Genomic DNA, 13,189 nt, shown 5'->3' on the forward strand with positions numbered 1-13,189 from the left:
CATGGCAACGTCTCACCTGGCATGTGGAATAGGTTCTGGGGATCTTGGGCGGCGCAGCGGAAGAGACGGTAGCAGCGGAAAAGGAGGAGTCAGCCAAGGAGGAGAGGGAGGATTGAGTAGGAGGAGGAGAAGAAGAGGCAGGCCTGCATGCAATCCGTGGTGGTAAACCAAATCTACATGGGTGCCATGGGTTACATGCTTGACGGCCGTCAGAAGGTTCACCCAGTGGGCAGTAAAAGTTATATAGCTTCCCTGCCCGTGTTTTCTAGACCAGACTTTTTCAACCAGGGTGCCCAGGCCCCCTGGGGTGCCTTGAGGTTTTTTCAGGGGTGCCTAATGCTTAAAAATTGCCCCAAAATTTGTATACAAGTTGGTGTGTGGATAAAGCCTGCCTTTTAGTTACACAAAGCCACAGGTTTTCATTAGGCATTATTATAACTTATCTTGAAGGCACCTTAGCTGAGTGATGGAGAAAAATTGAGGGAGAAAAGATTTATTGGAATACTTAGTCAGTACCAGTTTTCAAAAGTGCATTTACTTTGGAAGAATAAATCACCTCCAACGCTGGGTGTCCTACTTGTGTGGATGTTGCTGTGTTATGCAAAACTATTACATTCGATTTTACATTTTAGAATGGGGTGCCTCAAGACTGTCCATAATTTGTAAAGGGTGCCTCAAGACTGTCCAAAATTTTTAAAGGGTGCCTTGACTGAAAAAAGGTTGAGAAACACTGTGCTAGACCACGTGTCTGTGGTCAGATGTATCTTGGCACCGATACTGTGTGCCAGAGATACATTCACTTGCCGCTGATCATGGCCATATAGCTCTGGGATGCTCTTCTGTGAGAAATATTTCCTTCCTGCGACCTTCCATAGTGGTGTTCCAATGGCCACCAATTTTCGAAAGGCCTCCGAGTCCACCAGTTTATATGGCAGTAGTTGGCGGGCTATCAGTTCCAACAAGCCAGCAGTCAACCGTTGGGCAAGAGGGTTATAATTTTTTTACGCCCGAACATTTGGGCCACGGAAGCCTGCCTTTTTCGAGAAAAATGTGAGGATGGCATGATGGAAGGTTGAGTGGAGGACAATTGTGAGGAGAAGGAGAAGAGGCTGCACGGTGTGGCTTTGTGGGTTCTGACGGCGTTGCTCCCACTGGGCTCGGTGATGGGGGTCCAGGTGCCTTCTTAGGCCCCTTTCACACAGGCCTACTGAACGGTCTACTGATCTGAACGGTCCCCCCCATGCATTTCTATAGGGGAGACACGTCCGCTGACATCCGATTCGATCCGTCAAATCTGGATGGATGGAAACTCTATTTTCCATCTGTCCAGTGGATCGTCCCTAGGTGAGTGTTGGGCTTACCGCGACGTATGCGTTGACTGCAATGGCTTCAGCATCAGGGAACGCATAGACCGACAGGTGTCCGAATACATCAGGTTAACAGCGGATGTGGACGCTCTGAGAAGTGATGAACCCCTGGACTACTGGGTGGGCAGGCTTGACCTCTGGCCAGAGCTTGCACAATTTGTAATGGAACAGTTGGCTTGTCCCTCGTCCAGTGTCCTGTCCGAAATGACGTTCAGGGCAGCAGGGGGGATCGTGACCAAAAAGCTCACTCGCCTAGCTCACGACAGTGTTGACTACCTCACATTTCTAAAAATGAATGAGGCATGGATCTCGGAGGAATTCAACACATGTGACCAGTAGACCATGTTTGATTCAAATTCCTCATGACAGGCCACAAATATCCGCCACCACCCATAGCAATTCATGGTCCCTGTCTTAGGTAAATACAGTGACATAAAAGGCCTTTTATGTCCGTTGAATGCCTAATTGCTACAGTCTATCCCAGCTCCACACAGCAACCTCTCCTTACACTGACAAAAGACTTTTGTGGACCTTTTAGCTAGCGACTTGTGTCACTATACAGTCTGTCCCTGCTCCACACAGCAACCTCCAGCCACAGAATACAAAGTTCTTTGCTGTCAGGTGAACGATTGTTGGCAAATTTATGGGGCCTGTACTGGCCAACACTTACTTCTGTATCCTGTGTATGCCTAATGTACCTCCAGCCACAGAAAACCAAATTCTTTGCTGTCAGGTGAACGCCTGTGGGCTAATTTTTGGGGCCTGTACTGGCAGACACTTACTTCTTTATCCTGTAAATGCCTAATGTACCTCCAGTCACAGAATACAAAGTTCTTTGCTGTCAGGTGTACGCCTGTGGGCTAATTTTTGGGGCCTGCACTGGTCGACACTTCTGTATCCTGTGTATGCCTAATGTACCTCCAGCCACAGAAAACCAAGTTCTTTGCTGTCAGGTGAACACATGCGGGTTAATTTTTGGGGCCTGTACTGGCCGACACTTACTTCTGTATCCTGTAAATGCCTAATGTACCTCCAGTCACAGAATACAAAGTTCTTTGCTGTCAGGTGTACGCCTGTGGGATAATTTTTGGGGCCTGTACTGACCGACATTTACTTATTTATCCTGTGAATGCCTAATTTTTCAGACCAGAATTGAAAATCAATGGGTCTGTAAACGTTCCGGTAAATTGTGGAATGGATGTGGACCCATTTTACAGATGTGTGAATGGACCCTATATGTATTTGACATGTACTTACCGGCTGCTGTCAGTTCTGGCTGATTTAGTAAAAAAAAAAAACATTTTTTGGCTGAAAAAAAAAAATGTATGGCAACTTTTCCAATAGCAATACTTCTGGTATGACAGCGTCCATCTTGTGGGACTATGTGTGCACAGCTAGTAAGTATTTTGTGGCTGAAAATATGACCTGGAGGTTTTTAATGTTTACCTGCCATTAAAGTGAATGGGGTCTGCCGCGAACTTGCGGTTCGCAAAGATTTGAGAAAGTTTGCGGATGGCGTTCGCGAACTGCCCCGGCCGATGTTCGTCCATCACTACTCTGCTTCCATTTCTCAATTTAAATGCACGTCAAAAAAACTCCTAAATTCCATACTAAGAAGCTTATTGACCTTGTGTGAGGGATGGAGACCATCTCTCTTGTACAGCTCAATGTCATACCAACTGATTGCATCATGACTAAAGCCTAGTACACATGGACTCAGTGGTGGGATTCAGCCGGTTCGCACCGGTTCCACAGAACCTGTTACTAAAAATTTGCAAGTTCGCTGACTTACTGTTCAGTGGCCATCTGGAATCGATCATCATCTGCTCTGGCTGACTCTCTGCCTGTGGCTGCGGCACTCTCTCTCTCTCTGCTGCGGAGAGGCGGGCCGGGGCCCACACACACAGCACTGGTTGCTAGAGCCACTTGGCATCTAGCAACCAGTGATGTCACTCCTTTCTCCTCCATGCCACCGCGCCGCCACCTCCCCGCCTATTACAATTTGGCCCCGCCTCCACCACCCACTTTCAGCGCGGTCAGCACTGTCTGCACTAAGGATTCTGAAGGGGCCGCCGCTCAACCAATGTTCTTCACTCTTCAGCCTACACAGGTATGAGACACTGACTGACCGTAAATGTTTTTATGCAAAAGGAGTGAAATAAGATAGATAGGCAACAGAGACTCCTATACCATGTGTGTTACACTTCCCAGGTGTCAGGAACAAATCCTCCTGGAGAGCGAACACATTAATAGCGCTGCTAATGTGTTTGCTCTTCAGGAGGATTTGTTCCTGACACCTGGGAAGTGTAACACACATGGTATAGGAATCATCTTGGTAAATGTTTTACAAAGCGGCATCATTTTTAAATAGCTAGGCCTCTTTGACCCTTAAGAAGTGACTGTACTTACCCACTTCTGGACCAGAAGATTTCCCCCCTTAATGACTAGGTCATTTTTTGTGATTCGGCACTGCGTTACTTTAACTGACAATTGCGCAGTCGTGCGACGCTGTACCCAAATAAAATTGATGTATTTTTTCCCACAAATAGAGCTTTCTTTTGGTGGTATTTGATCACCTCTGTGCGATTTTTTTTTTTTTTTTTTTTTTTATATATAACAATTCTGAAAAAAAAAATTCACTTTCTGCAACATAACATTGCCAAAAAATTTTTTTTTCATCCGTTTAGGCCAATTTGTATTCTGCTACATATTTGTGGTAAAAAAAATCGTAATAAATGTATTTTGATTGGTTTGCACATAAGATATCACATCTGCAACTAGGGGAACGTTTAATGTAATATTTGTTTGAAAAAAATATTAAACCATGCTTGAAAGTCGGAACTGGTTACTAAAATTTTTGAATCCAACCACTGCATGGACTGAATGTCGGCCGGCATCAGCCGGTTCAGTAGAAACTGTGTGAAGGGCAGCCGGTCCAGCAGAAGCCAACCGTTCAGCCGACTTCCATCGAAGGGGCATGACCAAAACGGGTCTGGCGATCAGCTCCCTTTTTTCTATATGTTATTTAGGGTGTGGTCGCACTTGAAGTCGCTGCTTTTCTGATTTTTTGTTCACCTTAGCGCAGTTATTTTCCTTTATAAGATCAGCTCCCACTCAGTTCCCTCAGCCAATGGCTGAGAGCACCGACCAGAATGTTCTGGCAGGGGGCTTTCCCACTGTCAGTACACAATAGCTCAGCAGGGGATATCGCTGTACTAACATCGCATTGTTAGTACAGCGTCTCTGACCTGAGCTGTCAGTTTTTTTTTTTGTTCAACCAGCTTGGTTGAATGGAAAAAACTAGTAGTGTGTACTGGGCTTTACATAAGCAAAACCTTCAGCTTTACACCAATCTTTTAACCAAACATTGAACTCTGCTAAATGAAGTGCTTTCTCTTGTTGTCCATTATGCACAGATACAGTAAGACCTCTGAAAATGTAAAAGCACACCCTAACTGTTGAAGATCCTGGCCCAAATTCTGAAAAATCTTTCTGTACAGAACCATTCTGAGACAAATCATTTGTATCAAGGTGCACAACAACATCAACAGTAGCACCAGGCAAACACCTAACTTCCTTTGACACTTCCACGTCATTTCCTAAAAAAAACACCTCTTACATTTGAATCACCAACAAGAAGATGACTTCTCCTTTTGGGAGCCTTATCCACAACACTCGCCTACTTTGCAACCTTGGATGAAACAGTTACTTTCTCAGGATCCTCCTTCCTATGAAGTGAAGGGTCACCAATCTCATTAGCAACCTTTGTATCTGCTTCTAGCTCAGAAAGAACACTATAGGAGTTATCAGAGTTGTATAAAGTACTCGAAACCCATACTTGAGTAAAAGTACAAGTGGAAGTGCTCGATCAAAAAGTGACTTGAGTAGAAGTACTAAAGTATTCAACATTTTTTGTACTTAAGTATTGCAAGTAGTTTTTTTAGAAAATTTTGCTACTCAAGTACTGAAAGTAAAAGTACAAGTACTGTGTTATGTAGTTATTAAAGAAAGAAGTCAAAAGTTTGAACATCATATTGTTTTTTATTATTTCAAATGCAGCTTTTATTTATACATACAGTAGCATTTATTTTCCTATGCGCTGATAATACACAATGTTTTGAGCTTCATGAAACCTGCCATCTACTGTTCTGGCAGAGGTCATTTTTATAATTGTAACGAGTAACTATGCAGCACAAAAAAAAATATCGGAGTAGAAGTATTGAAATCATTGAAAAAATGTAGTGAAGTAAAAGTGGAAGTAGGAGAAAAAAATTCTACTCTAGGAAAGTACAGATATCGCCTTTCCGTACTTAAGTACAGTGGTGAAGTAGTTCTACTTAGTTACTATACATCTCTGGGAGTTATGCAGTGTCACACCAAAACCTACATGTTTTTGGTCCACAGGCCTTGCTCTTTCAGACCCAACAGTTGTCCACACTGCCCTTCTCCTGCACATTCTTTGAAGAAGAGGTGGACTTTTGCAGAACAGCTCAACAGAACAAATTTGTTAAAACAGCCTCCTAATCTTAGACTGCAGAGCACAAACATGTAGACAGGCAATGTCATCACGTAGACTAGAAATTGGCATACAAATCGGACATCATCCCAGCTTCCAAAATGTACCACCAAAACAAATGCCAAACAAGAATTGCACTGAACTAAACCAAAAATTTAAAAAAAGATTTACTTAAATTCACACAGGTACTAACCAAAGATATGTGAATGAAAAAAAGTGTGCTGATAATTGTGATGTGCTGCTACCAAAGATCCAATGTGTAGAAATAAGTATTGTGAAATTAATTTGGTGCGCTACAATGTGATCTGATGTTTACATAAACAATAATAAACATTAACATGTAAACAAAGCAATAAATATGTTATCCACCAAGTGAATACAAATTCTGAACAAAAAAGTGATCAGTGTCCATACAAGTGCTGAACAAATATAAAAATATTAGTGTCCAAAAACAAGTGCTGAACAAATTCCAATCTCTTTCCAAAGAGAATCAGGCCCCGTTCACACAGGGGTGATCCGACTTCCAGGGGCGACCTCCGAGGTCGCGGTGCGAGCAGCGCGCCGTGACCTCGGAGCGACCGGCACGGACTTCATAACATTGAAGTCTATGACGGTCGCTCTGGGTCGCCCCAAAGAAGCTCCGGAGCCTTTTTCTACTTGTGTCGCTCCTATTAGAATGGGTCCGCAGCTTCCCTATGGAAGGCGACCTACGGCGACCTGTGAGGCGACCAGGTCGCCTCACAGGTCGCCCCAATGTGAACGGGGACTTAGAGTGTAGAAATGGTGACGAATTATGCCCCATACACACGTGCAGATTATCTGCAGACTTTTGTCTGCAGACTTACCAAAACCATATAATATGAGGTCAAACCTAAACACTTTCAATTTGTATGCAATCCGGCAGGCCCTTGCACTACATAGAAAAGGTAAGTCTGCAGACAAAAGTCTGCAGATAATCTGCACGTGTGTACGGGGCATTAAACTGGTGATGAAGTGATTCCAGCAAGATATGACAGTTTCCCACCACCTCTTGAATGTACTTCTTACCAGAGTGATAGATAAAAGGGGCGTATATGTGATAATCGTTTCCAAGAAACCTCTGGTGACACCTCCAAAACTCAGGGTGAATCAGTAATACCTTCACCAAGTTAACAGGTAGCCTCTTACCGGATATAAAGAAATGAAGGACGTTTTAAATCATTCCTTTCTCCCTGTACTTGTAGTGATGGAAAGGTTTCTCCTGACACTTGCACTCGGTTTAGCACCCATAGCAATTCCACATATTAGAAAAAAGCAAGGAAGGCCACAAATAGTGCATTATCCCCAAGTAAATTTATTGTATAAGGTAAATACACTTACATCAATCTTGAAAAAAAAAAGTGCCTGTAACGATCTGTATCTGCGGATTGTCTGCAGTACAATACCAGCGGTGTAATGAGTGGTGGCACGGCTCCTCCTTCTTCTAAAGAAGATACCGATCGTTACAACATGAATTAGGTACCAATTTGGACAACAGCTCATCTCTCTAATACAGTATATGTTAATTGATAACACCCTGTACAGCTCAGCAGCACAATAACAATTACTCCAGAGAAAAGCTTTCAAAAGAGTGATAGACTACTGAAGATATTTACACCTCCCTTCCATGGATTGTCATATGTGGATTTTACTGATGATGGCCATATCCTAATCTTTTTTGGGTATTTCCCTGGTATACTCTCACGTGTCTGTATTTATCTCTGCAGGTTGTGTGGATGTGGTTTGACTTCCTCCTGCTGTGAATATTTTTATTCCATTCTTATCACTAACCGATCCCTCACCACACTGGATTTATCATGTAATAATCTGCAAGACTCTGGAATAAAACTTCTGTGTCAGGGGCTCCGACATCCCGACTGTACTCTGAAGAAACTGCGGTGAGAATTGTACTATAAACCATATAATAATTACAGGATTCTACAATAAACCTGTGAGAGGGACCCAGAGGTCCAGATTGTACCCTGTAGGAACTGACCAGAGTTGTATAAAGTACTCGAAACCCATACTAAAAGTAAAAGTGCTCGATCAAAAAGTGACTTGAGTAGAAGTACTAAAGTATTCAACATTTTTTGTACTTAAGTATTGCAAGTAATTAAAAATTTTGCTACTCAAGTACTGAAAGTAAAAGTACAAGTACTGTGTTATGTAGTTATTAAAGAAAGAAGTCAAAAGTTTGAACATCATATTGTTTTTTATTATTTCAAATGCAGCTTTTATTTATACATACAGTAGCTTTTATTTTCGTATGCGCTGATAATACACATGATTTGTGCTTCATGAAACCTGCCATCTACTGTTCTGGCAGTGGTAATTTTTATAATTGTAACGAGTAACTATGCAGCACAAAAAAAAAATATCGGAGTAGAAGTATTGAAATCATCGAAAAAATGTAGTGAAGTAAAAGTGGAAGTAGGAGAAAAAAATTCTACTCTAGGAAAGTACAAATACCGCCTTTCCGTACTTAAGTACAGTAGTGAAGTCGTTCTACTTAGTTACTATACATCTCTGGAACTGACTAAATATTTTTACTATAAAATGATATATTAATCTTCAGGACTCTACAATATAACTTCCATGTGAGGGACTAAGGCCTCTGAGTTGTATCCTATAAGAGCTGTGCTGAAAATAGCACAACAAATTATACTATAATCTGCGGGATTCTGGAATAATCCTTCTGTGTGAGGCAGTCCAAGATCTATGCATGGATTTCCTCCACTCTGTCCCATCCACTGACCAGGGGCGTAACTACAGGGGTTGCAGGGGTTGCAATCGCTACCGGGCCCCATGCTCCAGGGGGCCCGGTAGCAAACCAGTGGGTGAACTTCTAGGATCTCAAAGGTCACACTTGCGACCGGGCCCTGGCATTTCACCACTGTGGGGAGGCCCCAAGATTGCAGGAAGGGGGCCCACTGCAGAACTTGTGAAAGGATCCTGATGCGGGACCATAATAAAAGGCCATGCAATGAGATTAAAGAGCCCCAGGATTAGTGGGAAGAGCCCCGGGCTTGAAGGGAAGGGCCCCGGCCAGGGGTCTGGGGGGCCCTTCATGGTTTCTTGCATCGGGGCCCTGAAGGTTCTAGTTACGCCTCTGCCACTGACTATCAGAAATCAGACTTTATGTCTATGTCAAGGTGGATTGTTGTTTGGATGATATTAAAACTCAGTCAAATGTATTTGGCCCATAGAAACTAAGTGATAACATTTCTTACCCCAAAAAACAAAACCCAGATCGATCCATCAATCTACTGACTAGTAGGGATGCATGAATCTGCCTGGGTTTATTTCCCTGCAGGTTGAGGAAATTCTATTTGAAAATTGCAAAACATGAACGTTATTGTGAGTCCCATATGTTACCTTACCCAGTATATAATAGTATGAAACCATTATATAAAAATGGAAGAATAACATTAGCAGCGCTGTAAAATGTCCTTATTCTTAAAAAAATGTTTCAAAAAAGATTGACAAGAAAAATATATATAGTCCTATAAAGTCCTTTCTTTCACCGTTGTTTAGATGTATCAAGGCTCACACCATGCACCTTCACCATACCTCTCGGACTCCCCTTAAAGGCAATGGACACTCACCATGTTGTTGTGTAACTTGCACATTAATCGCTAATTTCTGTATCATCCATTGACAGATGCAGCTCTTATGCTTCTTATTCCATTGTGTTATGCTGCCCCCTACAGGAGTAGTACTAGGTAGGAAAAAAACAGTTCACCACGCCTACGGGGGCTGTCCCTATAGGCATAACCCCACACACCCTGCTCCAGCATACCAGTTTGTTTCTGCCTAGTGAAAGAGTAGGACCTAGGTTTCCTGCTGGGACTTCGGTCTCAGTTTTTTATTCTTTTAAAGAATATTTCGTTTTATTTTCTTTACTCACTTCTGCTAGTTAGTGTTCAGGGGTATCCTCCTGGTGAACTACAAGTGATAGCCGGCTGAGGACTCGCACTGAATAATCTAGATCCTTAAGGTCTCCCAGCCTAGCCTACAAGAGTAAGCAGGTTATAGTCCCGCACTAGGCCTCGCCACGACAGAGCCCTGTTTTGGATGGGGATGAGCCTGCGAGTGGATGTCTTGCTGGGACTCGACGACCTGGAATGCCCTGAGTCGCAGAGTACCTCTCGGCTGGCAGCAGACCCACTCCAGGTGGGAGATGGTCTATCCGGAGTGGAGCCCACCCGATCCATGGTATGGTGAGTAAATGCAGCCCCCCCAAATCCCTTAGTGGTCTTGGGGGGGGACGCAGGCCTACTCCTGGGGATGGTAGGACCTAGTACTTCCTAAAAGATCCCCCTGGCCTTTCTTGATCCCTGGCCCTGTGCCCTGCCCCCTGCCCTTATTGCGTCTTTCACCTAGGGGGCGCTATTGCTGCAGCGCCTGGCGTCCTGGGGGGTGAAAATGATACCTTTTCCTGCTGAGTTTTGTTGTAGATCCTCTGTGGCCTCCAATGTGGGGTCCCCTGACTGCATGGCGCACCGTGGGGGCCGCCATCTTTAGTGTGCGCATAGGAGAATTTCTCCCCATTGGCCTGCATGGTGCAGCCAATTTCCCTGTGCTTCCCATTGACTTGCATTGGCAGCCATTTTTGTGTAGCCTTATGGACCTACAAAGGCTGTGTGACCTTTCACATTCTTTCCAGGCTTTGGAGGTTTCTGAGAGAGGTGGTAAAGTACTGGGGTCTCTGTAGGTATATCCCTGTGCACTCTGCTATCTGCATATATTTAAAGGGGACTCTGCATACCTCGGTGATTGGCGGTGGGTACCACGCTCAGTGCTCTTAAAGAGACAATACACCTGTTTTCTTTTGAACTAATTATGGAGTCTCAAGCAGTGGTTTCACCCTCAGACCCACTTAGAACGACTACCAGACCTTTCGAATTGCAGTCACTGGCCGCAAATTCAGCAGCACTGGAAAGCCTGGCGACCAAGGTCAATTTTGTGATGAAAAAGGTTAATAGCTGAAAACGGCCGCTTCCTTCATTGTCATCGGGGGTGTCCTCTGATTCAGAGGCTGATATGGTCGCCACGGACGCCCCTCTCCTTGAGGGATCACTGTCCTCACAATCGGATGGTGTCCTCTTCAGCTACAGTGTGGGAACGCGCTTTGGTGGAAGCCCTGATTGTTTCAGTAAGGGAAACTTTAAAAATGGCAGATGAGCCCACACCGGCAAACCCCAAAAATCGGGCAAGGTTTTCCCTTGTCCCGAGAATTTTCATGACATTGTTAATGAACAATGGAGGCGCATCAAGCACGTGCTAGTAGTGCCTAAGCACTTTAAATGCCGTTATCCCTTTGCTGAGACAGTTTTGAACCATTGGATGGTACTGCCTAAGGTGGATCATCCTGTATCCAGATTGAACAAATCTACTAAAGTGCTTGTGGAAGATTCCCTGGTATTTACGCACCCGGTGGACAGGCGGGTGGAATCCCTTTCCCGCCATCTTCATTGGCGGGTTCAATCCTGAAACAGATTTTTGTGTCTGTTTTGGTATCACAGACCGTTACGGAATAGGTTAAGGTTTTTAAGGGGAACCTAGATGCTGACTTCGTTTCCCCAGAGCTGATTGAACTTATGGGCCGGATGGCCCAGGCCCTGGTGTTCCTGTGTGATGCGTCCTTGGATGCGACCCCTGGTGGCCAGAGTGTCGACTGTGGGGATTGCCATAAGATGCATGGTGTGGCTGAAAATCTGGTCGGCAGACCAGGCTTCCAAGAAGGCCTTAACAGATCTTCCTTTCCTGGGAGAGCGATTATTTGGCGACTCACTGGAAGGTCTAACTGGTGGAAAGAGTACTCTTCTTCCTCAATCCTCCAAAGGTAAGGCACCCCGTAGTAAGCGGGGGCCTTCTTTCACCACTCATAGACATTTATTTTGTGCCTCAGGGGCGCAAGAAAAGGGTAAGCCATTCAGGTCTTCTGGAGGGGCTAAAAAGCCATGGTCAGCCAAGACCAAGAACAGCCAGTCCGGTTCTGTGGACAAGTCCTCTTCAGCATGAAGGGGCGCCCTCACCTGTTTCTGTGGTGGGGAGGATATTTGCCCTTCTTTTAGGAACCCTGGACTTCCTTCATTCAAAACAAATTCGTTCACAAACTGATTCGTTCCGAGTACAAGATCGAATTTCGGTCCTGACCGGCGAACAGGTTCTTTCGGTCAAATCTTTGCCTGTCTCCGGATCATTTGAAGGATCTCCAAGACACAGTGCAGGATCTCCTTGCTCAAGGAGTTATTGTGCCGCTTCCTCCGTAGGAATGCTTTCAAGGTTTCTATTCCAACCTGGTTACGGCGCCCAGAAAAGAGGGCAAGGTGCGTCCAATCTTGGACTTCAAGGCTCTGAACCGCTTTGTGCGGGTGCAGAAGTTTTGAATGGAATCCATTTGATCGGTGAAATGGTCTTTAAATCAGGGGGATTTTCTGGCCTCCATCGATATCAAAGATGCCTATCTACACGTCCCCATCTATGGGAAACACCGGGAGTTCTCAATTTGTGGCGTTACCCTTTGGTCTCGCCTCTGCTCCCAGAGTCTTTACCAAGGTCTGGCCCTGGTATTGGCCTTGTTATGCCAAAAAGGGATTGTGATTCTGGGATATGTGGACAATCTCTTATTGAGAGCCGACTCTCCTTTGGCTTTGTTGGATGACCTGTTAATTACAGTTCAGACCCTTCAGGAATTCGGGTAGAATATAATTTAAAAAAAATCTGCTCTGACGCCTTCAGTGAGGTTGGATTATCTGGGGCTGACTCTAGATTCCGCCTTGGCGAGGATCTTTCTTCCCCTGGAAAACTTCAGAAGTTGCAGGGAGCGATCCTGGTTCCTGTTGGAAACCGATCTGTCCTCCTTACAGACTTGCATGAGAGCCCTGGGTCTGATGGTATCAACCTTCAAGGCAGTTCTGTTTGCTCAGTCTCACTCGAGACCTAAGCAAAAAAAGATTCTTGCCAAATGGAACAGGGATCCACAGTCTTAAGACAAAATGATATGCTTGAGCCGACTCACGAGGTCTGCTCTATCCTGGTGGATCCAGTCGCCAGCATTGTATCAGGGCAAATCCTTCCTACCACTGTTTTGGACGGTGGTCACCACGGACGCCAGCCTGTTAGGCTGGGGTGGAGTGTTGGGGAAGCTTTGGGCCCAGGGGACCTGGTCAATGGAGGAGTCTTCTTTACTAATCAATATTCTGAAGCTCAGAGCAATCAAGCTTTGCCTGATCCCCTAGACGAATCGGCTACGCGGTTCTTCGGTTCAAATCCAATCGGACAA

At 44.7% G+C, this 13,189-nt stretch overlaps 1 protein-coding gene across 1 annotated transcript in view; it reads left to right on the top strand.

The window, feature by feature from the left end:
- Positions 1 to 13,189, top strand: part of LOC309550700 (NACHT, LRR and PYD domains-containing protein 3-like) — an 84,443-nt gene that overhangs the window by 57,057 nt on the left and 14,197 nt on the right. Inside the window, exon 4 of the mRNA XM_082251034.1 lies at positions 7,629 to 7,799. Within this exon, the coding sequence (XP_082107160.1) occupies positions 7,629 to 7,799 (171 nt within the window). The remainder of the gene's footprint in view (positions 1 to 7,628; positions 7,800 to 13,189) is intronic.

The sequence above is a fragment of the Pelophylax lessonae genome, assembly GCF_965119305.1.
Source record: "Pelophylax lessonae genome assembly, chromosome: 3".
Taxonomy (NCBI): Eukaryota; Metazoa; Chordata; class Amphibia; order Anura; family Ranidae; genus Pelophylax; species Pelophylax lessonae.